The sequence below is a fragment of the Eleginops maclovinus genome, chromosome 5 (assembly GCF_036324505.1).
Source record: "Eleginops maclovinus isolate JMC-PN-2008 ecotype Puerto Natales chromosome 5, JC_Emac_rtc_rv5, whole genome shotgun sequence".
In the NCBI taxonomy this organism is placed as follows: domain Eukaryota; kingdom Metazoa; phylum Chordata; class Actinopteri; order Perciformes; family Eleginopidae; genus Eleginops; species Eleginops maclovinus.
In genome coordinates, this window is record NC_086353.1 from 18034271 (window position 1) to 18060560 (window position 26290).

At 39.1% G+C, this 26290-nt stretch overlaps 4 protein-coding genes across 5 annotated transcripts; 1 reads left to right on the top strand and 3 right to left on the bottom strand.

Moving 5' to 3' along the window:
* The first annotated feature begins 137 nt into the window (after window positions 1-137).
* exosc1 (exosome component 1) lies at window positions 138-4708 on the top strand. The gene is made up of 8 exons (XM_063883999.1): window positions 138-295; window positions 1398-1513; window positions 1734-1808; window positions 1924-2012; window positions 2670-2703; window positions 2803-2853; window positions 3171-3255; window positions 4010-4708. Exons 1-8 carry the CDS (start codon window positions 268-270, stop codon window positions 4114-4116), a joined length of 585 nt encoding a protein of 194 aa, XP_063740069.1. The 5' UTR covers window positions 138-267; the 3' UTR covers window positions 4117-4708.
* Window positions 4194-8544, bottom strand: knop1 (lysine-rich nucleolar protein 1). The gene is given in 9 exon segments (XM_063883997.1): window positions 4194-5272; window positions 5275-5527; window positions 6156-6218; window positions 6383-6411; window positions 6414-6456; window positions 6548-6672; window positions 6675-7725; window positions 7815-7878; window positions 8437-8544. Coding segments are annotated over 7 exon segments (1614 nt in total). The 5' UTR covers window positions 7815-7878; window positions 8437-8544; the 3' UTR covers window positions 4194-5222.
* A 1878-nt stretch (window positions 8545-10422) lies between these two features.
* Window positions 10423-17823, bottom strand: gprc5bb (G protein-coupled receptor, class C, group 5, member Bb). The gene is made up of 4 exons (XM_063883112.1): window positions 17054-17823; window positions 15242-16337; window positions 12388-12500; window positions 10423-12277 (listed from the first exon to the last, which is right to left on the bottom strand). The coding sequence occupies exons 2-4, from the start codon at window positions 16335-16337 to the stop codon at window positions 12233-12235; spliced, it is 1254 nt and encodes a 417-aa protein (XP_063739182.1). The 5' UTR covers window positions 17054-17823; the 3' UTR covers window positions 10423-12232.
* A 3035-nt stretch (window positions 17824-20858) lies between these two features.
* On the bottom strand, window positions 20859-25683 carry LOC134865250 (LITAF domain-containing protein-like). 2 transcript variants are annotated; one of them, XM_063884731.1, is made up of 5 exons: window positions 25583-25683; window positions 23092-23211; window positions 22897-22950; window positions 22627-22774; window positions 20859-21736 (listed from the first exon to the last, which is right to left on the bottom strand). In XM_063884731.1, exons 2-5 carry the CDS (start codon window positions 23201-23203, stop codon window positions 21631-21633), a joined length of 420 nt encoding a protein of 139 aa, XP_063740801.1. In that variant the 5' UTR covers window positions 23204-23211; window positions 25583-25683; the 3' UTR covers window positions 20859-21630. The 2 variants fall into 2 exon arrangements, with proteins under 2 accessions (XP_063740801.1, XP_063740802.1); XM_063884732.1 differs by having other exon boundaries at window positions 23092-23208; window positions 25583-25678.
* Between the last annotated feature and the right edge of the window lie 607 nt (window positions 25684-26290).

Consider the following 26290-nt stretch of genomic DNA (forward strand, 5'->3'; position numbering starts at 1 on the left):
CCTTTTTATTATAATTATTAGTATTCATAATGTTACAAAACTGTTGCCGTAGAAGTAGTTAACAGTTCTTATGTAATATATGAAATGTGTGGATGTTTCTGCTTTGCTGCATGTCTTGCAATGACATGTGCTCATGTTTGCCTCAACAAAAATGGCCGATTGGGCCGTCTTGCTTCTTCTTCCGCTCAGCGTGACACAGACCAATCAGAATCGACTCAAGCTCTTCGTTACAGCCAATCGACTGGAGGATTTGCTCTTCTCGAAAACATGTCGCCCATGAAGCTGTGTGTTCCAGGTGAGTCCCGTAAATGTATGTTTTACTAACACTTAGGGTGTAGTTAAACCAAACTATTGACCATTGTGTCCTCCTGTGTCAATGGTGCCTTCAGTTAACTTCGCTATAGTCCTAGAAAATAAAGTCAACCATGCAGTCTGGCAGTGTTAAACTCAGTTAATTATTCCCAGCTACCATGAGTTGGTTGGGTTTTGGATTCAGCACCGTGATCTTACTTTAAGTTACTTGTAAATATGTGGCTCTTTTTGTCGTGTGAATACCAGACGGATATTGTCAATTGGGTTCTAATATTTAAGAAAATATATTTCAGTATGTACCGTTGTTCTGGCTCAGATCTGTCAGCTCTTGACTTTTACTTTCTACAGCGTTTCATCTCCTGCCCTGCCCATCGCCCCGGGCATACAGCAGCATTCCTTCTCACACTTGTTTTGACTCACCCATGTAACATGCTGAGTTGTATTGTGCAGTAGGAAATGTCAAAAATGTTTCAAACCCAGCAATTATTTGAGGTCTGACCTTATTGACGCTTTAAGCTTGCGTATGAACACCAGAAATATAAAGTAGCTGCATGTGGTGTTGTCAGTCCCACAGGATTTCATGTCATGTTTATGCCAAGGTGGAGTTACTCAAAGGGACAAGATAGGCCTACGTTTTTTTTAGAAATGAATAATTGTCCTTCTTTTTAGATGAAGGACTGTTTTGGACATATTGTTGTACAAGGTAAATCATATTTTCTGTGCAGACAGGACTTTGTTTTGTTTCTTGACTTCTTTTACTTTTATTCCTAATATCGATGTTGTTGTTGTTCCACGAATTAAAAGTATCCCCAATATATATCTGCATGAAGGCTGGGAATGCAGAATATGTATATACTGAAGTAGGAATACACACAATATCCTGATGCCTATATAGAAAATAACATACTACATAAAGGCCACACTCATTTTAGTCTGGGTATTTGCTTTGTGAAAGCATTTCTTTGGTATTTCACTCCCTATTCAGATTCTAGCAGAAATGTTCCACCTGCACTTTAAGGAAACTGAAATACAGTATGTAAGACCTTTTCTCTAACACTTTTTCCCCTTTATTTGTTTGTCCCTAGGTGACAAGCTCTGCAGCACAGAAGACTGTATTCCCGGCACAGGAGTATATCTGCGACACGGCTGCATTTACTCCTCACTCACAGGCTATGTGCTTAAGAAAAACGAAGGCGAGGAGGTGTGTGTGTGTGTGTGTTAGTGAAAGTTCCAGAAGCAATGAGCCATGGAGGAGTGCTGTTGTGTTGCACAACATTTATGAATGTGAATGAAGAGAAATATGTTTGTTCAGTGCATGTGGTGAAATATACACTATATTTAGAATGACAGGTTTATTCCTCCGGCTGTTTTTTCACTTCAACAATAACTGAAATGCTGTTTTCAATGTGTCTCTTTTGAAGTTACCAGTGATCTCGGTTGTGCGGGAAACAGAAACACAACTACTACCAGATGTAGGAGCAATAGTCACCTGTAAGGTATGCAGTGGAATCTGATACTTTTTCGCTACCATTATGATCTGATTGGGATCATGCATAGTTTGGATAAAGATCTGTTGTTTGTCTCAAGCTTAACTGTTTTTTGCTTGGACAGGTGACCAGCATTAACCCCAGGTTCGCAAAAGTCCATATCCTTTATGTAGGCTCCACACCGCTGAAGGACCGCTTCAGAGGAACAATCAGGTAAACTACCCCTCTATAGCATAAAGCTGCGATCGAAACCTCACGTTAAAGAAACAATTTCTCAAAGCCAGCTACTGTCCTCATCAACAAGTCCAGGACACTCACTGACACAGTCTTTTCTCCTCCCGCTGACACTGTGTGTTACCTTAATGGGGCTCTAGTATGCTTATTTTCAGGTTCATATTTGTATTTTGTGCCTCTACTGAAACATGTTTCCTGGCTTTAATGTTCAAAAAGAAAGAAACTTTCTCTGAAGGGTTCTTTGGGAGTTTAATCTCTGCAGACCATTTGCATGCACAAAAACCTATAAAAACGCACTACAGGAAAGGGAAAGCATAATTGGGCCTCTTTAAGATAATCTATGCTACCTTTCTCATACTTTGAACAGTGAACCTTTGAACATTGCTCTGACTATCGACTCTGGCTTTTAATTCAGAAATACTATAAAAATGTTTCAACAGTATTTTGGCATACTTATTATATTTTATTATTTGTATTTTTATATTTCCTTTGCACATTTCTAGTGTGTGAAAACCTACTATTTGACTCATTCGGAATTCTGGAATTGTCTACTTAGCAAAATAAGGTTAAAGATATCAGACTGTATTTCTCTCTGTGTCATTCTCCAAACTGAGCCAATTCTTTCTGACTCTACAGGAAAGAAGATGTGCGCGCGACAGAGAAAGACAAGGTGTGTTTGAATCCATGATTTGAATCAGATCATTAGACGTTTACTTATTTAACTAAAGACAAGATGCTTAGTGCTAAACTTATGTTGTTATTGTTACAGGTGGAGACGTACAAAAGCTTCCGACCTGGCGACATAGTCTTGGCCAAAGTTGTATCCTTCTCTCGGGTTTAAAATGCATAAGTAACAATCTCAAGAATGAAAACTATTTATCAGCTATGGAAAGTATTCAGCTTGCCTTTTGTGTTATTCCTTTATACTCTGAATGACTCCGAGATAGTGAACAAAGAATTCCTGTTATCTGTTATTGCTCTCTCTGGGGGCGTGACACATGCACATTTTTACTTGTTACTTTTAAAAACTCATCAAAAGTGACTTTGGATTTTCACTGAGGCAAGTTAAAAGAGCAATGCATTAGTTCTGACGTGTGCTGTTTACTATCTTTGTTGATAACCCTTGACCTGTGTAAGATTTCTCTCGGAGACGTGCAGTCTAACTACCTGTTGACAACGGCAGAGAACGAACTGGGGGTGGTGGTGGCACACAGTGAAGCAGGTAACTTTCCGAAACAACTCAAAACACACAACACAGCACTGCACAGATTGAAGTGCCCTATTGAACACCAGGTGGTGCAGGACAACTGCCCTGATTAGATTCAGAATCACCTATATTCCCACAGAGGGGTAAAGAGTCAAAGACAGCTTAATATCTCTCAAGAAGCATGCATAAAAAGTATGTAAACAGAAAACTAGAAATTACACAATTTAAAAAATACACATCCAGTATCAGTTTTTAAATTATAGCAGCCAGGTAAAAATATTAAAGGTGGAAGTATTTCTTTTACAGCTATTAACGGTAAATATATATTGCACATAAGTTGTATTGCACAACAGGGGTGTTATAGACTTTGTTATTATGTGTGTGATAACCTTGAGACAGATATTAGGAAAGTGAGTCGTATTTATCAAGCATTTGCTGTTACAGTTTGGCAGAAGATTTTTTTTACGTTATAGTAACCAGTTATAGTTTTGTGTAGAAATGGTAGGAAAGAAATGTACATGACGAAGAGCTTTCATTCCAACGAATTGAAAACATTTTAATCTACTGAAGTGTTGCCTGTCAGACAGCTACTAAAGACAGAGAAATTTGATTCAAGGATTCAATTGGGCCTGGAAAGTTCTGAATTTGATGTTTAAAAAGGTGTATGAACCCATCATTTAAATGCATTGAACAGTGTCAGGTGACAGAACATAGTCAGTGTTGAGTTATATTGTCTCTTATTTTAACACGTTTTGGTTTTGTGGATCAGGTGCCCAGATGGTTCCCATCAGCTGGTGTGAGATGCAGTGCCCGCAGACGCACAGCAAAGAATTCCGCAAAGTTGCGCGAGTGCAGCCGGAGTTTCTACAGGCATGATGAGACAACATATTTCTCCACAAGGAACACACAGCTTCACCTCTCTCTTTCACTCACTGAACAAAAAGCCTCACAAGTTTTGCTTTCTGAAAGATTTTATTAGTGAGTACTGTCGGCTAATTCTATTTTTTCATAGCTCTCTGGACATGATTTGATTGGTCCAGCTAGAATACACTGAATCAGCGTCAGGCATATTCTAAACAATGTAGTGTCTGTTGTAAGAGGCATTTTTAGCTCAGTGCACGCATCAGCAACATTAGTTATTAAAGTTGCCTTTCAATTGCTTGATGGCAACCCTGGCTGACTTAGTAAGTTACATTGTAGCTGCGCAATTTTGTGAGTGTCCACTATGTTGAAAAGTGTAAGAAAGTTCTGTTTCACAAAGGCAGCATTGACTCAGTTTTGCAAGTATTATGGCCGATGATCAGGTGACTCTGAGGATGAAGCAGTTGGTGCAAACACAGATTTGTAACCAGAAATGATTTAAAGTGGCTGTTATTGGTCTGAAAGTAAACTGATTTGACCAAAAATGCTGCACTTTGAAATGTATTGTCAACTTTTATTTTGTACAATAAAGTAACAAAAACATCCATTTCCTCAGGCTTATTTGTCCTTACACCTTTCCCACTTCTGCAAAGTGTTGTCCGCAGCAGTTTAAGAGGGCGGTGATATGATTGAGAGAGCCTCATGTTTTGTCCAAACTAAATGAATGAGCCGACAATATATAAGCAGACATATTTACATTCTGTCTTGAAGTTTGCAAAATAAAAAGCCATTGATGCGAGTTTCCTCTTTTTACCCACACTGATGCAAAGGATGTTTTGTACTTTGTAATCAAACTATATGCCAAATAACAGAAAAAAAATCACAGAACTATTCATGGAAGTTAAAAAGCAAATTACATTTGTCAAAAACACCTTTTAAGGTAAACATATTTTAAACATTCATACTAACTGTTGTTGTGACCCACTGAAATTGCATCAACTCTTAAGTCCAACTGTTGCCCAGCTACAATAAGAATAATAGTCCGGCATTTTGAAAACGTTTTCACAACCATACGCACATGATTTCAAGATCATACCCATCGACACACAAACACATTTGGATCAATCATCAAAACGAATCGATCGACTTGAATTGATGTCAATGGAGAACTCTTATTGGAAGCCGGAGTAAACCCGAGTCCTGTGCCCCTGTTATTGAAGTCCATCCGACGTGACTGTGCACGTTCAAACTCTCCCAGAAGCCCTTGCTGCAACTGTTCCTGTCCACCCTTCCCCAGGGCCATGTTTGCTGTCCCGCCGCTGCCCGTAGCCGGCTGGAAACCCTTTTTGAAGCCGCCCATCAACCGAAGGAACTTCTGCTGCTTCTCAGAGCTGTTGAACTCTGCGGTGCTCCACTGGCCAAGGCCCTGAGAAAGAAAGATATTGGGGGTAAATATTAAAAATTAAAGTGCTAAGGAGTTCTCTGCTGGTTTTACACTTAATTGTTTGTCAGGAGTTTTCCATAGTCTGATAAAATAACCCTGGTTGTGTTCAGTTATTCTAAGAGATTCAATTGGTTAAATTTCAGAAACTCACAAGAAAAAAAGTGACTTTACTCGGAGAATAAAAAACGGAATCAACCTAATGATAGCACAGGCCACAACCACACGTTTAGTTGGGACTTTAAATAATATAAGATATCCTTTCTCATCCAAATCAGTAATGTTTTTTTTTCCAAATCCACCAGACCCACGAAATTGGCTTCTCCAGGTCTGGATGCTTATGAAAATGTGGGTGATTATAGCCTAAAATCTCAAGTGTTCCATCATTGTTAAATCTGTTTTCAAAGAATAATGTGATTAGGTCATCCACGACAAGTGGCATCCTCTGTGGTGTGATGAGGACTATCCAACTTTGCAAAGTAGGATGGTTTTTTTAGGTCCCTAAACCTTATTATGTATAACCCTAAAACACTGGAGTACCCTTTTAAAAGAAATCCATCTAAAAAGGGAAATCCAAGATTTGAATTCCTATAGAAAAAGCAATAATACTGACCATTGGTTTGGCCGGAGGCTGCGAGGCCCTGTCGACTTCCATTTGTAAAGCCTGTCTTCTTTCCTGTGACAAACAACCACGCGCTTTATTAAGCTTTATGTGTAAATGACGCATCAAGTAGTTAACACGTTCATTTAAAAAAAGCAAGAAATTGAATATGAGTATTTACAGAAATTCTATCCACAGCAATAAATATCAACACACAGACTCATGAGAACCCTGTTTACCTGGTTGATGTTGACCTCATCACTGTTTCTGTTTTCTCCGACTGGAAGACCACGTCAAGGACGTTGTGTGATTCCTGAAACATGACAAAAACAGGTTCACTTCCGATGTAAAAAGCATAAAACATTAAAGCATGGCGTTGATCATTTCTAACAACAAACACTCACAAGTTGGTCTTCCACTTCTTCTTTAATCTTCTTCTCTTTCTTCTTCTTTTTGGCAACAGTTACAGACCTAACAGTCTCCACCGGTTTCTCCTCCTCAGTGGAATTTTTCTCCTTCTTCTTTTGTTCTTCTTGCCAGCAGTTTCACTACTTTGCTCCTGAACTTCATCACATTTGAGTTCTGATGCTTCTTTCTCCTCTCCCTTTCCCCTTTTCTTCTTCTTCTTCTTTGGCTCTGTGTCCTCTAGTTCACTAACCTCCACAGAAGTTTGTTTACGCTTTTCTATTTTTCCTTTTGTCTTTGGCTCCTTTTCTTCCTCCTCTATAACATTGATCTCACTCTCTGCAGATTTCTTTTTCTTTTTTTTGAGCATATTTTCTTCTGTTGCTTCTTTGCTCTTTTTGGCGTTGCATTTGATTTTGATTGTTTCTAATTCACTTCCATCTTTTTTACTATCAGCTGACTTCTTTCTATTTTTCACCTTCACATCTTTTACCTCTGGTGTTTTTAACATCACTCCATTCTTTTCCACTTTCGACTTTTTTGTGTCACCATCTACAGGTTCAATGGTTTTCTTTTTCTTCCCTTTAACTTTCACCTCAACCTCCTCTGTGCTTTCTACTAAAGTGTTTTTTCGTTTCTTGGCTTTCTTCTGCAAACCATCCTTTACACCAGGCTTTTCTTCCTCCTCCTCCTCCTCCCCATCTACTGATTTAATTTGATCAGACTTGTTTTTTGCTTTGTTCTTTTTCTTCTGTTTCTTTTCTGCTTCTTCGTCTTCTTTCACTGAACTGAATTCTTCCATTTCCACCTGCTTGTTCTTCTTCTTTTTACTGATTTGATTGTCATTTCCTTTCTTGGCATCAGAACCATTGACACCATTTAGAGATTCAGAAGCAGTTTTCTTCTTTTTTTTCTTCTTCTCTACCTTGTCACCAGCTCCATCCGAAGACTGCTTTTCTGAATCTATAACAATATCTACTTTTGCACTCCTCTTCTCCTTCTTTTCTTTTTTTATAACAACTTGGCTCCCATTTTCATTAGTTATGTTGTTGTTTTCCAGCAGAGAGGCTTTTACTTTCTTGTGTTTCTTCTCCTTTACACATTTCTCCTCACTCTGCTCTTTCTTCATCTTCATTTTCCCCCCTTTCCACTCCACTACAGCAGACCACTTGCTCATCTAGTGAAAGAAACAAAAATACGGTAAGACAATACCTTTAGATTTTACATTAGGCTCTATGTGTGACTAACAGCGAAATAAATACCAACCAAGGGTTTGGCTGAGCTGGAACTGCTGCCCAATGTCTTTTTGCAGGGCCAGTCACTTTACCTGCTGGATACAGAGGGGAATTGTGTTAAAAGGTTTATAATTTGAATGCAACAACAACTACTACTCTTACTTATCAGCAAACTCATTTTTGTGTCAGTATGTGCAGATCATTCAAACACTGCACATGAGCAACTTTTTTTGCAGGTTCTACTTATCCATGTACACTTCTCCGGTTGTGTAAAACATGGACAGGTCGTTGTGTTTTTATCTGTTTTGCCCTCCAATGAAATGAACATGCTTTCAGTGAGTGAACACATCGATGTCAACAACATCAGTAATGGATGCATGACATCAAGTTACGATTTAACAAATCTAGAATAATAACATTGCAAAAACACAACTTTCATTTTTTGAATAAGATGCCCACGTTTATTTTTAGCACTCTCTTGGTACACCATGTTAGCTGGCAGCTAACAGCGGCAGCTAACGTGTACTTGTTAAAAGTAGTTAAAAGGTTAAACCAATAAAGAAACAAACTAAAGAGTCAGCAAGCTGTTAAGACTATTTATTTAAGCTGAACAGTTAGTTTTGAAATGTTAAGCTGATGATCTGTAAACTTACTTTGCACTCTTTGATAATTCACGTGGATACCGCTTTCCTTTATTCACCCGGAAGTAGTTCCCATTGTTTCCTCTTAGCGACGAGCAAGGCTTCCGTAGCAACGAGAGCCCACTACTAAATTCAACAGGTATGTTAGCCTGACTACCATATACTATTTAATAAATGATGTGAGTTACTCCTGAACGTGTGTATGTTCATTTATGTAGATAACACTTAGATAAGATACAAAATAAAGCTAGCTCGGCCAGTCCAAACAGTGTTAGTTGTTTGGCCCTTTTATCAAACCAACATATTTACGTATTTATTACAAATGTAAGATACTGCTGTAGTCAGTCAGCAAAAGGCCTAGGCATGGCCCAGTTATAAATAATACTAATAAGTATAAAAAATCAAACCGAAATTAACAGGAAAAAACGTAAATAAACAACAATGAAATATGGTTAAAGTGTATTATCTTAGAAGGTAGGCAGGGTTTTGACTACTGTCCCTTTTCATTATTCACATAACGTCTTCTGTCACTTTGTGTATGTACATACAAGTACAAAATCATGAATGAATGAGAAGAGATGGTCTGATAGTTTGCAACAGTATCCCTAATACAATCGAAAAGAAGGCATCCCAGTGTGACTGCCCTAAGCAAAACCACAAAAGTATTCTGAACAATTTTGTTTTAAGGCGTGGTCAGAGAACACTGTTTCAAACTAGTTTGTTTCAAGCCTGCTCTACCCTTACAATTTTGCCTTTAAACTAAACCCAACATCTGCCTCACATTCAGCTCCAGAAGCCAAAGGGCCAGTTGACCAGAATGCCTATTGAATAACATTGGCTCTAGCTTGCATATGCAACTACAGTACTTCTAGTCACCTGCTGCCCCAAAATCCTGCTGCATCACCTGGTGTCCAGCCAGTGAAGATCTAGCAATCACCTTGATGGTCTCCTATTTAGAGTCTTACAACTAAAGCTTTTGGAGGTGAGTCGTATCTATCCACTTAAGACCTCATCCGCTGCCTACTACTTCTAGCTTAAATACCACCCACGTCTATGCCAGCTACTTCCCAATCATTTATCTCTAGCTGCCTTGAGGACTTTAACATAGAATCTGGGCAAGCTGCAGTCCCATCCATTATATGCAGCCTCTAATATCCAAAGCATTAGGGGGCAGTGACTTGAGGTCACTTTTTAAACACTCCTAAATTTTATTTATTATTAGATCGGCTTTGTTACTATTCTTGATGAATAGAGATACTGTATGTACTGGGTCTCAATTCAACACACAACCTACTGTACATTGAAATCAATGTCCCAACAGTTTTTATAATGTCTTAACACCTAACATTACCTATGTCACTAAGTTGCTGCTCACCATTTTTAGCTATGGATGTGTACTTATTTGTCTTTAATTTTTGTTCTAGTATAACTAATGCATGTTTTTCTTCTCTATGTTTAATAAGTTAGCTTACTCTTTATTATTTCATGCCTTTTCTTTTTAACTGCTATGCCGCTTTTTGCTGTAACACTGTACATTTCTCCGCTGTGGAATAAAGGATTTCTGATTCTGATTCCGACCGCACAGGGGTAAAACTTCATGCAAGCTTTATATACTTGGTAAAATCATTCAGAAATCTTCTTATTTCTAGAGATAAAAAACTAGATCAACCTCATTCTATACTGTGTATACAAATAAATACTTTTCTAATGTGTTAAAGATGCACTTGTGATTTTTTTAAATAAAATTCAGAATCACATATAAAAATGAGTTCGAAGTATCAACTGGAAACCTTACATTTCATGATTCTATTTAATTAATTGTTGATTTATTCACAGCTTTTTGTGTGCTGTGAAATTTGTGAGCATGATATGTTTTCTCTGTCACTGCATATGCCTCTCATCATATGTGTTTATAGCTGATTGTATACTGTAGCTGCATCTCTAGAAAGTGACTCATAGAGAAAGACAAAAGACCAGCTCAATGACCAGACAATAATTAACAGATATATGCACTGATGTATTAGCCACTTTGTGCAAACCACATTACAGACATTCATGTTACGCTGCCATAAGACAGTGACAGGGCTATCACTATAAGAGCATTTTAAAAAGGAAAATACCATTTTAACATTTGGATTATTTACACAATTAAAACTCAGGTATATAGGGTTAATACATACAGATCTTGTAATGGTTATATTTGCATTGTACAATATCTGAGCTCACAGAAAGGCAAATTCTTTAGTTTAGTTTTATAACAAAGAGAAAACGTCATAAAATAGTCATAGTGAATTGAATTATAGCTTGATGAATTGTCCTGGGTTGAATTGACTGTTTCTAAGGAAATGAAAACTACTGCTTATTAGAAATCTGACTTGGTGCCAAACTTTGCCCTTCTACTAATAAAAACTGTGTACATGTGTGTAAGTCGGTTCCAGTTATATTCACAGTGATGGATGAGTTAATGTTTGCTCTAGATTAAATTTGAAGGGACAAAATGACAGTTGCAATACAATTTCTATGATCAATATAGCCTAATGGAACCCAGGGTGAGCTTCGGAAAACATGAATGAAACTGGTTGAGAAAACAGTCCAACCTCAATGTCCATTTGGTAGCTATTCCAGAGCCTTCAGTTGTACAACATGTTCTTCCTTTGAGCACTTTAAGTGGATTTGTCAACCGCTGTTTCCATTTTCAAGAACAAGCTTTGCAATAAACCTGGTATTTCTTTTCTATATGTATATAAAAATTCTATAAAACATTTAAAATACATTTTGACAAAATACATTACCTCTAAATTGCGCTTTTACATGCATCTCAAATGATCAGACATCTCAAATATCACAATGCCCAGGTATAATATAGTGCAAAATCACAACCTCAAACAGTAAACGTTACTGTATACACTGCAGCATTGCAGTATTAAATGGCTTTAATCATAGGCTAATTAAAAACGACTAATCCATCCGCTGTAGACTCATTTTAGCCTTTTAAATCATCCGATTATTATTCAGAACTTTACACCAGCTCTGTTACTGCATGACAGTTATGTGTATGAAATGTCCAATAGCACTGATAATAAAATGGAGACATGGAGAGAAAAACCCTGATAGTGCTTTGGGTCTTCCCAGCATGTAATGCAGAGGCCATGCCAGCTCTGTGGGCGTACGTTTAAATAGACATCCTACAGGCTTGTTTTTTTCTGAGATGTACTCTTACACCAGATACAAAGAGAAGGAAAGTGTTGTTTTTATGAAGCTAACATCACTGATGAGCTGGCTTTAGATAGTTACAGCAATCATGTAGAGCAGCTCACACACCATGTGTACTTCTATACAATCAAATCATACTTTAATCGTAACTTTATTATGGTTAATACCACTAGTGTTCGCTATTAGCCTAATTACATTCGCCCTCATGATGCACTCCTTGTTTATGTATTTATTTACATATTACAATTAAAACCACCTGTGCCTGAATAATGCTCCATTACACCTGTTGACTTATGACAATATCTCCTAAGCTATGGAAGCTGAGTCCCTTCGACCCTCTCTTTTGTGATTTTCTGTCCAGTCCGCTAAAAAAAAGGAACGCAATAGGAGAGCAACAATACTATCAGGATTAATTGTTAAAATGTCAAATTCATACATGTACGATACATTGCATGGTGCATTTTTAAGGTTCTATCACATCCATCCTGTATGATAGGCGTTGTTTTTCATCTCCTTCTTCTCCTTAGGCAACAGGAAATTCTATAATCACACACCAGTGTTACACCAGCGTTTCTTCTTCAAGTCTTGTCACATATTACCATAACCGTCGTCCAGTGTAGTTAACTGGGGCTGTAGGCATCTAGACGAAAGAAACAAAATCATGTTGTAATCAAGTTTACTATTGTTATGGTTGGTTATTTTTATGTAGATGAGACAACAATTCACAATGTGTGTTTCTTTCATACTTACCGTTCCACCATTCATGACCAGAGCCATCTCAGTGGGTTGGTAAACGTGACCTCTGAAGGCAATGCCAGGACGCATACTCCCGTGGCTGCTGTGGTATGTTCCAGTTCGGAGTGCTGACCGACCAGGAAAGGTAAAGAACATACACAGGTACAAGTTATGACTGTCATCCTAACAAATGTTACATCTACTAGACCATAATGGCTCCAGTTTCAAGGGTAGCTTACCTACTATTAGATGGCATATTTGCACTGCTTGTTATGTCACGGCTCTACACTTTTGTGCCTTCCTTTAGCAAAATGTGTGGATGGTACCTGGTGCTGTTTTTATACTATCTCAGTGGAAGTTCTTACCAAGCTATGCATAAACTAGAAGGTGAAGTTAAGACACTTATAACTAATGAATAATCAATGAGAGTATTCACCAGCGGATTATCTTGCGCAAACCTCAACCTTTCTTTATTTGCTCTATCCAAATATTTTAAAAGATTGTAACTGTGTAAACTAAAATGCACAATATGCTGCGCAACTGATGCAGCGTTGCTACGTCAATCACCTGATCATCCCACCTACACTTAGGGGGTACTATTCCCAGAGAAAAACTAAATAAGCCGAATCAAAAATGCTGATTTGAGCAGAGCCGTACCATGCAGTGGAAAATCAGAACAGACATACAGTAGATGACAGTGCTACTGATTTGACACAGACAAAACATATTACATGTGTAGGACTTCATTTGGGGGATTGTTAGCATAAGGATGCCTACAAGCCATGGACGCTTCTCTTTTTTTGCTCCATCTTGGGTAGATTTTAGGACACTATCTAGCAAATACTTTTCTCGGAACTTGGAAAATGCAGCTTCAATGGCGTACAATAAAAGATTACACTATTTAGTCATAAGCAAAAGGGATTCTTCTGATAAGGTGTGCTAACTTTGTATTGTTTATGCCAAAGTCAGTTAAATGTGACAGACAGTTATAGAGTCAGGTATATCTATCTTATCTTTGCTCAAATTAGCCAATAAAAAACACTAGTATGTTGTTTATCCTATTTGTAGGAGCCAAATGTAAAGTTTATGTGTTTTTATTTATTGTGTGTTACTTTTTGCATATTATTGGTGGTGGGTGTGCATTGGGGTTTTGGGCAGAGTATGTGGTTGTTTAACCTGGCTGCACTCAGCTGCTCAGTTTGGTTTTGTATGGAAAGCGAGGGGGTGAGAGGGGAGGCCAAACATTCTGTTGACCGCAATTTTCTTCCGCAGTCCTACAACAATTTTCATCATCACACTTAGGGTTATTGGTAATTGGATGTATTGTCTTTTTGCCTGAAACGGAAGGAGTGAAGCGTTGTTTGACTTTCTCAAAGTGTTCATTTTCCCCTATTTAGCGTCCTCAGCCTTTTTTATTTGGTACTGCCTATAGACACAATACTATATCTAACGAAAGTCCCACTAAAAAAGGAAACATCGTTTCTTTCAACCTGGGTCTTATTTGTCTGTGTAGTGTCCATTAGGGAAGGTAACAAAAGACTTAACCTCATCATCCTTTCAACCAGAATGAACTCTTCTGGAGACTTGTTGACTCCTTGTTATTTTGCCTCCCTCTATGTTTTCTTAACTAACTCTCTGCATGACTCTGCCATTTTGAAAAGTTGGACTGCTGTCACACTTTGTGCTTTCTTACAACAGACTGCATTTTTCCACTGCCTCCATTCTTTGTTTATCCTGGTTCATGGTGGTTTAGCTCTTCATCTGTGCATCTGGCTTCAGATAAATATGGACAGCAACCAAAGTGAAATGACTCATACTTGTAACCTGTTAGATACTCAGCCATTTCATAGGGTTCAATTGGATTTGTTATGATGCTGCAGGAGTGGTTTGAGATGTTTTATTTGTTATTATATTTTTTATAGATGTATTTTTTCCACTGAGAGAACTGAGGCCTTTTTCAAACCACAGATGTAAGCTTAAAGAAACAGCAGAAATGTCTAAAGACTTAAAAACTCCTAGTATTGTCAAAATCTTCCTCATTGCAAAATGCAACAATACCACAGTGTTCAAAGCACATTTGGATGACTTGCGAGTTACTGACAATGAAATTAGCCAACCTACAAGTCAAATGAATCCAATAACACTGTAGAGGACAGATGGCAGACTGGACACCTTGGAAAATGCCATTAATCTCATTTTAAGTCAATTCAATTGTATTCAAGGTTTTATTATCCAATCTAGTTCCTTTGCATGCTCCTTTATATGAATGTATATTTCATTGATTCACCGACACAAACCAGTTCAATGTCAAACAATCACTGTGGAATGAAGTCCGTGGGACATGATGTCAATATGTATTTAAAAAGGTCAGACTCCATTAAAGCTAATTAGTTTTGTTGTATACTCTTTTTTTATTCCTCAGCATGACATTAAATGGTGAAAGTTGTTTTTTGTTTAGTTTCTGAAGAGGAGATGTGGCAACATCCATTTTTTGTTGATAGTTGCCTGGCAACAGTGTTTTTATGGCTTTGTCATGACTTACCATTAAACCAAACACATTTGTACTCTGTGCACTTATGCACTTATGCACTGGTAACCTTTACATGTTGAAAATGCAACCTAATGAGGCCCATTTGAAGGCAGCATTGGACCCAGGTTGAAAAAACAAAAAAAGTGGTATTAAAAACCTAGATTATTTCATCTCCATCCAAATAACATGAACAAGGACACAAACACACACACACACACACACACACACACACACACACACACACACACACACACACACACACACACACACACACACACACACACACACACACACACACACACACACACACACACACACACACACATTACATAAGCCTACTTTCACCATGCTCCTCCATAGAAAAGGCCTGGTTCTCAGGGAAGGGTCGGTGTGAGTGTGCCGGGAGCTCATCTCCAAAGTGTGGAGGAGGGGATGTGTGAGTGGTGTCGAAGAAGTCTTGCGTGATGGACTGCGGGGGGTTCCGGAGACACAAGTGCGCCTCAGGAATAGCGTGAAACAACAGCAGGATCCAGCCCTGAATGACCAGGGCAACCGCCAGTGCAGGCTCATCCAACACCCTCACATCCTTCTTCCCTGCTCCCCCAAAACGCTCCCCTTTCCCCTTTCCCTTCACCTGGCTGCCATAAAGATAAAACCCCAGCCAAGCCACCCATAGCAATGCTGATGCCAGGCTAGACAGGAAGAGCCAGACGGCATTACACTTCCATCTCCGCTTTTCACTCTCTCCTTCTCTATCTTCTTCACTCTCTGCCCCGAACTCTCCTCCACACAGCACCACCCCCAGAGAGAGCCCCATAGCTATGAGGAGCAGCCCCAGTGTGTAGCTGCATGTCAGAGCAAAGTCTAAAGGCGGGTATTCGCAGGCTGGGTGACCCTCTCTAACGACAGTCAGCAGGACCCATTCAGCAGAGATGATCCCCTGAACCAAAGCCAACGCAAGGCCCAGCGCCGCAAGGGAGCTGCCCGTTGGACTGGTCTTGCCGGCCACCAGCCGTCGGAGCCTCACACCCTGCACTAGCAAGCTGGAGAAGCAGAGGGCGAAAAGGGGACCCCAGAAGGCCCGGCGGACCACACAGAGCGCCTGATTCTTCCCCACCAGGAACGCCAGGGAGATGGAGAAAATCCCTAGGAGCGTACCCAGGAGCAGGAGCAGAGGTCCCATGCCGGAGCGCCTGGCAGGGTCAGAAATGGAGCGCAGCTTGACTAGCAGTAGCACAGCGAGGACCAGGGAGGCGAGGCCGCCGCTGCAGGCCACCGCCTCCAGTACCACACCCCAGACGGCCTCCAGGTCGCACAGCACTCTGTACGGAGTGTCCACATCCACACCGCATCCCCGGGGAGGAGGAGGAGAGGGGTGGGATGAGCCGTAGCCGATCAGGGACAGGAGGCAGATGATGATTGGGCTGACGGCCATCTTAGAGATAAAGAAACAGAAAATGTGAAGTAATGGGGAGAAAGGTGTAGAGGAGTGATACTGTGGAGGAAGATACAGAGAGGAGGGGGGCACGAAGGTGAATGTCGTGATGAATAACTATTTAATAAATACTGTCTCTTCATGAGTCACAATATTCAGAAGAAACAGCAGACAACATTTATTAAGACCCAGTAAGCCTGTTATACATCAGAGATTAGATGTTGTTCTCACACACACACACACACACACACACACACACACACACACACACACACACACACACACACACACACACACACACACACACACACACACACACACACACACACTCACAGCACAGAATAGAACTGCTTTTAGCACCGGGCAATAGTTTCCATGGGAACGGGAAACAGCGTGGGCTGACTACATTGCACACTGGGCTTTTGAGAAGTCGAGTTTCAGTAACCAAAATCACAGAGAAATGAACGAATATGCATGCACACACACGCATACACACACGCACACACTCTCATACATAATATTCGTAATTGTAATCTTCATGTAAGTTTTATCCCTCAACCAGTGAATGAGTGATCCCATAATATCCTTTACTGTCAATTTCTGAAACTTAACCTGCTCCTGACAAGGGGATAAGTATCCAAACACACACACAAATAAACACACATACGTACATACTAAATACGACACAAATGATAAAACTCTTTAATAGAACTCACCTCAGATAAATTCTTGCCTTGAAATGTTGATTATTGACAGTGAGGGGGCATTATTGTTTTCCAGTCTGCATCCCAGAGAGGATTTTTGTTTTATTATCCCAGTTAATTAAATCCTTGAGGCAGCAAAAACAAAACGGTTTCCATTTTGTCTCTTATGTCTCTCTCAGCTCCCTCTGTTTTTAAAGTAAAAAAACAAGCACACTTTGAGCGAGATCAATAATGTCCTGCTGCTGCACTGTTACGTCCGGCTGCTCCGAGAAAGATCTACAATTGTGATGCATGCCGTGATACTTCACACACCCACGGAGTCAAATATATCTTGTGTGTCTCTTTCACTCTTCTCTCTCGCTGCCTCTGTCCCCCTCTTTCTAGTCATTCTGTCTGCATGTCTCTTTTCTCGCTCCCTGCTTCATGCTGAATCTGCGGAGGTGTCAACAGAGACGCAATCCCAGCTTTACTCCTGCTCACCCACACATGGGGAATATGATTTGCTGATGCACCTGTCCAAACAGGAAGGAAAATGTGAAATAAGTACAGTACATAACTGTGGTAATTCACAGCCAATCCAGTGTGAGTCACCAGCATGTTAGAGTGTTACTTCCTGCCTACTGGCTCCCACGTCTTCCTCATTATTCAATTCTTCCTCACACCCAGAGCTGGAGATTCATCTTTAACCAGCAGATTGGACCAAAATCAATGGAGGACTCTTCAGGGGGATATCTGTGTATGGTGAGTGAAGGAGAAGGAAAGAAGGCTTTGGAAGAAGTGGGGCAGATGGTCAATCTAAACACAGGTGAGCCCTGTGGCCACATGGCTGTCCTTGTAGAGGTGTTACATAATACCCTTGAAGACATGATTCAGCCAAGTCTCTTTAGAGTGGCGTAATCTCCTCCCCTGGAGATGGCTTCATGCTGGTGACACGATGCAAGAAAAACCATTGGATCAGTGTGAGAGAGATTGATGCTGACAGACAGTAGTGGGCTCAGTGACAGAAAAAGGCCAAAGCTGTTTTTTGTGACACAAATAAACTGACAGAAACAGTGTGACAGTAAGTGATAGTGAGTGTTTTGTCGGTCATAGCAGATGAATTACTTAATGAATGGGTTTACAGTAGATACATCACTCATACAACACATGACATGATGCATTGTACTTCAAACCAAAGATATCATTTCACCATTGTCCGTCACAGATAACAGCAGACTTTACGTAAGAGGTGGATGTAGATCCTTACGCCACCGCTTTATTAGTGGACTATAGTTTTAGGCAACTCAAATGTTATAATTAACTTTTATGAACCCGTAAGACTTAGAAATGATTAACGTTATCAGACGAAAAAAGCATGGACAACAACCCAACTTTAAAAAATGCGTGGTAGCGAACCTTCACAATGTAGCCAAGCCCAAATCTATTTCAATCTACATGGGATCATAATTGACAAAAAAGAGCATCATACTGTTTTGAAAAAGACTTGAAACTAGAAATTGAGACCATAACTGTATTAGGAAAATGTTTACTGAGATCATAATTTAAGTGAAAAGTAGGTCAGTGTCTTATAGACTTCTATACATCTGACCTTTTTAAGTCACTTATGTATTGGCTTCACTTTCCAGAACCTTAAATGGACGCCAGATGGAATGGGGTCACAGTGGGGCCCCAGGGGCCAAGGCTTTTTAATAGACCTGGGTATTAGAAAGAGAGATTAATGAAAGACATTCATCTATGTAATCCCTGCCCACCTCGGGTATTGATGAAGCAGAACTCTGTCACTGTTTTTTTTTAATTGGGGATTCTTCTCAGCTGGAGTTTTGTGTCTGGCGTACTTTTGTCCTAGTTTTTTTTCCTGTGTTGTGTTTGTGTCCTCTGAGAAGACGGAGGAGGGAGACAACAGGGCAGAGAAGTGCTGACTAACTCAGGAAATCATTCCTAATCTGTGTAATCCAGTGGTTACTCTGGTCACAGTCTAATAGGGCCTTGTTAAGTATGGCCCATCCCATAATCCCACCCTTATCCCACCTCATCTCTTCATACAGATCCCACAGAGGGCACAAACAGAGGCTCTATCTACACGTCATGACTCTGCAACACTACTTCACACAGTAAAGACATACACTGTTGGAGATCCTCAGTTTTCTCCTGTTGATAGTGCCTTGCTTGTTGGTCGTCAATACAGGCGCATGGTTGAACAGTTAGCTGATGTTCATTTGGGATAGAGCAAGGGTCTTTTTGAACTTTTTTTTACTGCTCGAGATCGAATAGTCTTAGGAAAGTGTCTAAGAGGCAGCCATGGTAAGAGCTGGTTGAAATCACTCAATGCTAAGGAAAGGTGCTTTAATGCTTCCTTTGTTGTCTCTTAGTGTAGTGTAAACTGGACCATCCTTATACGGTATATAAAAAAAGGAGTAAATGCCTTCCCTTTATTCCTTTAGGGTAGCATAATCGTAAATTACCTACCATTTGGACGTCAACAAAATGCGCTTTTACTGTTTATTTACTGTCCACTTAAATTGAAAGCATGACTCTGAGAGAGGTGTGATTGTTTTTTGACAGAAATTATTTTTTAATCACTTAGTTAGTCACGATACTTATTTACTAAATGTTATATCCACTGCTGCATAATTACGTTCCCTAGTGTAAGAGCATTTAGATTCTCTTTTAATAAGTCCTCCCTATAAATTCTCCTTCTCATCTTACGTTGACCTCAAAGATGGACATTTTCCATTTGGGTAAAGGAAAAGAGGTTAGGAAAAGACACTATTCCTATTTTCATTCAGTCCAAGTATAAAACAGGGCACTGTAGGAATTTTCAAGTGTAAGTGGGGGTGCGTCAAATAAAGAGCTTCAGCTCACAGTCAGTTGGCTCTATCTACTGTCTACTTTGAGAATGGCAGTAAGTCTGAGGTCACATTTAACAGAGCATAGTTCAGCTTTTTCCTTAGTCAACTTGACAAACAGCATAGAGAAGACAGCAACTTTACTTTGATAGGTGTTTGGCCACAACAACATACACATTTACACATGTTCTACTAAACGACAGCACCAAGATTTAAAGGCCTCTCTTTCCCTTGCCTTCCCAATAGTTACAACATGACATTAAAATAAAGGCAGACATAATTCAGAATAACATTATTCACAGCAGACCGTTTGTAATATTACAATGGAGGTTAATTATAGCTTTGCTCTAATCAGGTATTCCAGTTAACCCAGCCTATGAGCCAGCAGGCCCATTAACTGGTGTGCAGTCGTCATTATAACAGGGGAGAAACGTTTACTCTGTAATACTTTATCCCACCCCTTTCATTCCAGGAGGAAATCGCACTGTGCAAACTAATGAGTCTACCCCTCTACCACATGTCACCATTACTTCACTGTAATTCAACTTTAGAACCTATACTGTATTATCTTTGAGAAGTTTGTATATCTCTAAGTCCCAATTTTCACAATCCTACAAAAAAAGTACCAAAAGTTGCTTTAAACCAGCGGTGTCCAAACTACGTATATTTTTCAGTATGTGGCCCTCAGTGACAAAAGTTTGGACACCCCTGCTGTTAACATTATGGGCTTATATTTTATAGTGTAGACAGGGATCTTCTGTAGTAGGTTAAACCTGGCCTGTGAATATACTGTATGCTAACTGTGTAACGTTTGTCTAAACACACACACACCACACACACACACACACACACACACACACACACACACACACACACACACACACACACACACACACACACACACACACACACACACACACACACACACACACACACACACACACACATAAAACAAACCACAAAAGCTACAATTCAGACGTCATTAATTTATTTATTTGAATCATTTCAAGAGATTAATTTGTTAAATTAGTATTGCAATAAAAGGCTGAGTTAATTTGAGATATTAATGGTCACCCAATAATTTCTTATGTCAGTGTTTCGGGGACATACTGTATATTCATTTGGCATCATGTTATTTAAATTAAATGTTGCAGATTTTTTTTTTTCTGTAGTAAAATGTTTCCACAAATTGTACATCTCTGGTTATTTTAAAAATATGTTTTCTTCAGTAAAAACAAAAAACTAATCATTTCTTATCAAAACTTATCAAAACAACATTCAACATTTAATCAAAAGGAAATTAATATTATATGTGCTTTACAAATAATTTGACATATAAATGACTTTACTATCAGCTTTTACAAGAAATAATCCACAGGACATTAAATGCAAGTGGCATATTTACCATCCTTCATTGTTCAAATGTAACACAGGTATATGTTATAGAGAGAACATCACTCAGATCAAATAAAATATATCAAAATCATTAGGTTTCATTAGATTTCACATTACTTTTAACATGATTGCACATTTACAATCATCGTCAGAAAGAAAGGAAGATATCATAGCTCTTATATAATATATGTACCTTACAGAACAATGTTTGTACAACCCCATGTTTCACTCCACAGATTTTATTATTAAGATGGCGTCTGACTTGTTTGCATATGGGTTTGGCTCCCGACCTGGTGTTTATTTAGTCACAGTTGGCCTCTTCAGCGGGGTTGACACAGTACTGCTGTTTCACCTGCGTTTATGGATGTGCAAGACGTTGTTACAGGAGGGGCAGGAGTGCTCAACATCCTTGCATGCATCCACGCAGAAGGGGATTAAACAGCAAGGCCAGCACCTGGTGTGGAGTATCAGAATTAAGTCAAAATAATACTTCATTATTCACTTTAGGTTAAAAAGCTCCCAGGCTGCCATAAAATGTGACTTAACTAAACCTAGGAAAGTTCAGTTAAATTTGGCTGGTAACACTATTAATGAATTCTACATCATTAGTGTATTATCAAAGAATTCATATTACCATAATGTATTCATATTGCTACACTCATTAACACAAATAATAAGTGCCAATACGATTCAGACTTTCTGTCAATACTTCATTTGTTTTCAAAGCGGTTAAAAGGCCAGTAACTATTCAGTGTGTCAAAAATGTGTGTGTGTTTGTGTGAAAGGACTTTTTTCATCGATTTGTACAGATTTATGTAATACTGTCACCTTTTTCTTATAAGGGCAGGTGACTTTGGACTGTCAACAGTATTGTTGTAGTCAAGACCAAATTAACCAAGTCATGACAAAGAACGGAGTGTACCAGTTGCAGAATGTCTTGTTCTTATTGTAAGACCACTTCAGAATTTCAGTTTAACCAACGTTTCATTCCTATTAGTTATCACCTCCGGTAATTGTCACATGGGTATGTGTTATTGGTATTTAGGTCACCTGTTTGATTCCGGTTTTGGTGGATGACAGAGGAGAGAGGGTGAATTTGCTCAGACACTTACTCCGGACCACATGGTCAACAGAAAGTGTCCAAGCAAATTCACCCTCTCTCCTAAATCCTAGATAACCAATGCGAATGAAACGTGGTTAGACTGAAATGAAGATAATAATATAAATAATAAACTACAGCAAACATGCATTTTGGCTCCTACACATTCTATGCAGAATGAAGTCAGATTTAATGAAACTATTCAAAAAGAAAGGTGGTTGATTATGTAAACTTCCTGTACTCACAGGAAGACGCCTAGTACGCCACAGATCAGCCAGGTGAGCATGCCATTTTTGTAGTCCACTTTAGTGACAACGTTGGATCGGCAGCGCGGGCACATCATCTGTCCAGGAACGTCACTAGGCAGCTGCTGCACCACCACCACCTGGTTCCCTATGAGGGAGACACCCTGTATCACCCACTGACACCCACAATCCTCACCAACCCGTCACTAAACCTACAAGCTCTCTTTTTTTGCTGTCATTATTTCTTGTAAAACTGACACCAACACTCACCAGGACTAAACATCTGAGGAGGTTGTTGGCTGTACTGGTAAACAGGCTGTTGAACTGGATATGAGAAGGAGACATTTAGCTAGTGAAACGTTGATTACAGAATGATGAACAAGCTGCCAAAAGGCTCCTACTACGTGAACTGAAATGAGAAGAACAATGGTGATATGACACAAATGAAAATCGCCTCTCTCTTACTGGGTTGTTGCATAGGCTGACTTTGGTAACCCGTGTTCATGTCCGCAGGACCAGGGTACGGCGGTGCTGGCATTACTGGCATTGCTGGATAAGGTGGCTGACCCTTTTCCATGATATCTGCTAAAAGAGCAAGCAGAAAGCCTGTTAGCAAGAGAATGAAATTGGAGTTATCTTTATAATCAGTGTTTTTTGTGTCTCTTTGTGGTGATTTAGTGTCTCTTTATATGTATATTTTTGGCGGTAGTTGTTTTGCCTTTTCTTTATAGTTATCTCTTTTAAGTAGTTTTGCCCGTTTGTATAGCTTCATTTTGTGATTCTTTTGAGTTTTTCTGGCAGGTATTATTGTGTCTTTGTGGTGTTGAGTCTCTTCCTGCTTAGTATATGTGTCTCTTTGAGTAACAGTTTGTAGCTGAAGGTTGGGGCCTCCCAGACCCTTTGGGCTCCTTGGTCCATTCAGTAATGCCCTTAACCTGACAATCAGTCGTGACTGAATGAGCCAAAGGGAAGGTGTTAAACAGGGCAGTTTCGGTTGTTGAAATGTGCTGCATACTTGGATCCAGAATAGAATCTGTTATGTCAACTATCTACTTTTGAAATGCTTGCTATTAAGTTTCAGAGCATTTTAAAGCAGTGAATGGCCATTTGTCTCTCCATAAGCAAGCAAACTGGTTTGGTGGCAATTCTTTCTCACAATAGAGAAATGCTAGGAAAACTAGATATGTTCTATGCACGAACACGGTGAAAGTAGGCTTATGTAATGTGTGTGTGTGTGTGTGTGTGTGTGTGTGTGTGTGTGTGTGTGTGTGTGTGTGTGTGTGTGTGTGTGTGTGTGTGTGTGTGTGTGTGTCATCTGATTTCTGCCTTCTCTGAGGAAAATTGTTAATTCATAAAGTGAGGATGAGTATGCAACAAGTACCAATTAAGCATGGAGATTGACTTTTAACCTTTGAGTATATAAGGTATTGAAGTTACCCTAACCTTCAAGAATATTTATGTGTGTGTGTGTGTGTGTGTGTGTGTGTGTGTGTGTGTGTGTGTGTGTGTGTGTGTGTGTGTGTGTGTGTGTGTGTGTGTGTGTGTGTGTGTGTGTGTGTGTGTAACCAAAAGACCATGCGTTAAGAAAGCACACATGCAAATACGTTTTCCATAAGCTTTTCCTCTGGTGCAAGTATGTAAAATGGTTCTACTGACCTTTAATAACAATATAATTTTGCAGCACATACCAAAATGTCCCACAATGCATCAGTCATCTCAAATGTTGAGCCAGACTAAAAGCTGTTCGTAATTTTAGCTGGCATAGAAAGCACAGGTGAAAGCAATTTGTGTTAACGACAGCTCAGTGGCCGGCAGCCACCATCGTTAATGATATCGGTAACACCTGTGCTTTCCCTACTGTGTCAAATCCCCGCTGTGGATAACATCAGTAAAGTTTCTGTGGGACGCTCAAAATGTATCACAGTAGCACGGCAGTAATACAACAAGCTGTATTGTAGCCAATATTTTCAAAAATCCTTTGACTTTGAATGTGTTATTTTGTTATTGTTTATAACTAGAAGCCACTCAAAGACCTCCAAAGAACATATCTTGCAATGTTAAAGACAATGTGAACAAAAGACTAAAATAATGCAAGGATCTGTCTGGTGATTTGCATCCCTCATAAATGTAATGGGTTTCTCCTCTGCCAATGCAAAAACAAATGACTGTGGTGAACATCAAATTGAGTATAAATCTCTTTGGTTGGGCTCGTGAAGATTCATGCTAAACGTGTGGTTTCTGCATATGTATAGCATTTGTATATATTGACAGAATGTGTTAGTGAATTGTTTGCTTTTAAAAAAAATGCTGCACACTATATGTAAATGTGTTTTATTTTTTTCCATTCGTTTTTCAAAAGCTGCCTGACACAAGCTCTCTTGGCCTACAAAATCTGATAGTTGAGTTACTGGAAATAAAAGGGATTGGCACATATTGTTGCCAATCCACTTATCAAACAAATGGAAGTAACACCCCACATGAATACTGTTGCATTGAGAGTCTTGGTTATGAAATTACCTGACGCACATTTTAATGTATTCGTATTCATATTCTGTACAAACTGTAAAGTCCCCTGAGACACATGTAACATGTGTGATATTGGGCTATATATATATATAAACTTTGATTGATTGATTGATAACTTATACACACATTTAAAAAAAAGCAAAGCACACAAATTCCAAAACTCAAAGACATTTACTGTATTTTTTTCACCTCACCACAAAGAACAAGACCTTCATTATAAAACGTTTTTAAATATTTACTTTTTATTCAACACAAATAAAGCATAGAGCTCATTTTCAATTTGATCTCAAGTTGCTCTCCTTTGATTTTAAAGAACAGATTTGTTTAGTCAAAACTAAATCTGAAAAACTTTCAGATACCGCTATTGATAGTATTTCTCCTCACTCTGAGCCTGTGCATACATTTTAAGGGCAAATGTGATTCTGCTTACCTTGATAAAGACGTTTGGAGGGTGTTTGAGCCTAGCACTGCTTCCTCCTCTGATATGACCGAGCAACTGAGAAAACACTACCAACAGATGTGGCTGTATTCTGTCAAAGACCAGGTGGGGCAATATTGTGAAAAGGCGCAGTCATTGTAGGTTTTGAGTCTATTTTTATAAATGTTATTCTCTCTAGTTTCTGTAGTGTCTTAACAACTCCAACGCCACTTTTTAGAGAGACAGTATTATATTGTTGTATTTATTTGTGTATTTTGTGTTATAGTGGAAGATAAGTCTTTACACAGTAGAACAGCACAGATTTGATAAAGAATAAGTACCACTTTCATCATAAAACACAGACATTGTTTAAGAGGGAGAATAAAACAACCTAACGAAAAGCAAGTCAAAAACAACTTAGTGGTCAATAATTATAGCTACAGTTTATATTAAAGGTGTATTCTGTCTATACTGTCAGACATGTTTAAGTGTGCCATGTCCAACGCTATAAAGGCCCGTTTTCTTTTACTGTGATCCTAGGAATTTATTAAAGAAAATTTCCACTTCCTTTTAGATGTTAATATGGGGCATTTATTAAATGTGTCAATTTGCATACAGTAAACAGCATTTTGTCTTCTGATATTGCAGCTGGTTGGCAAATCCAAGAGTGGACATTTGGACTTTGGGAGAAATGTTTTATTATTTAGGAAAGGATTAAAA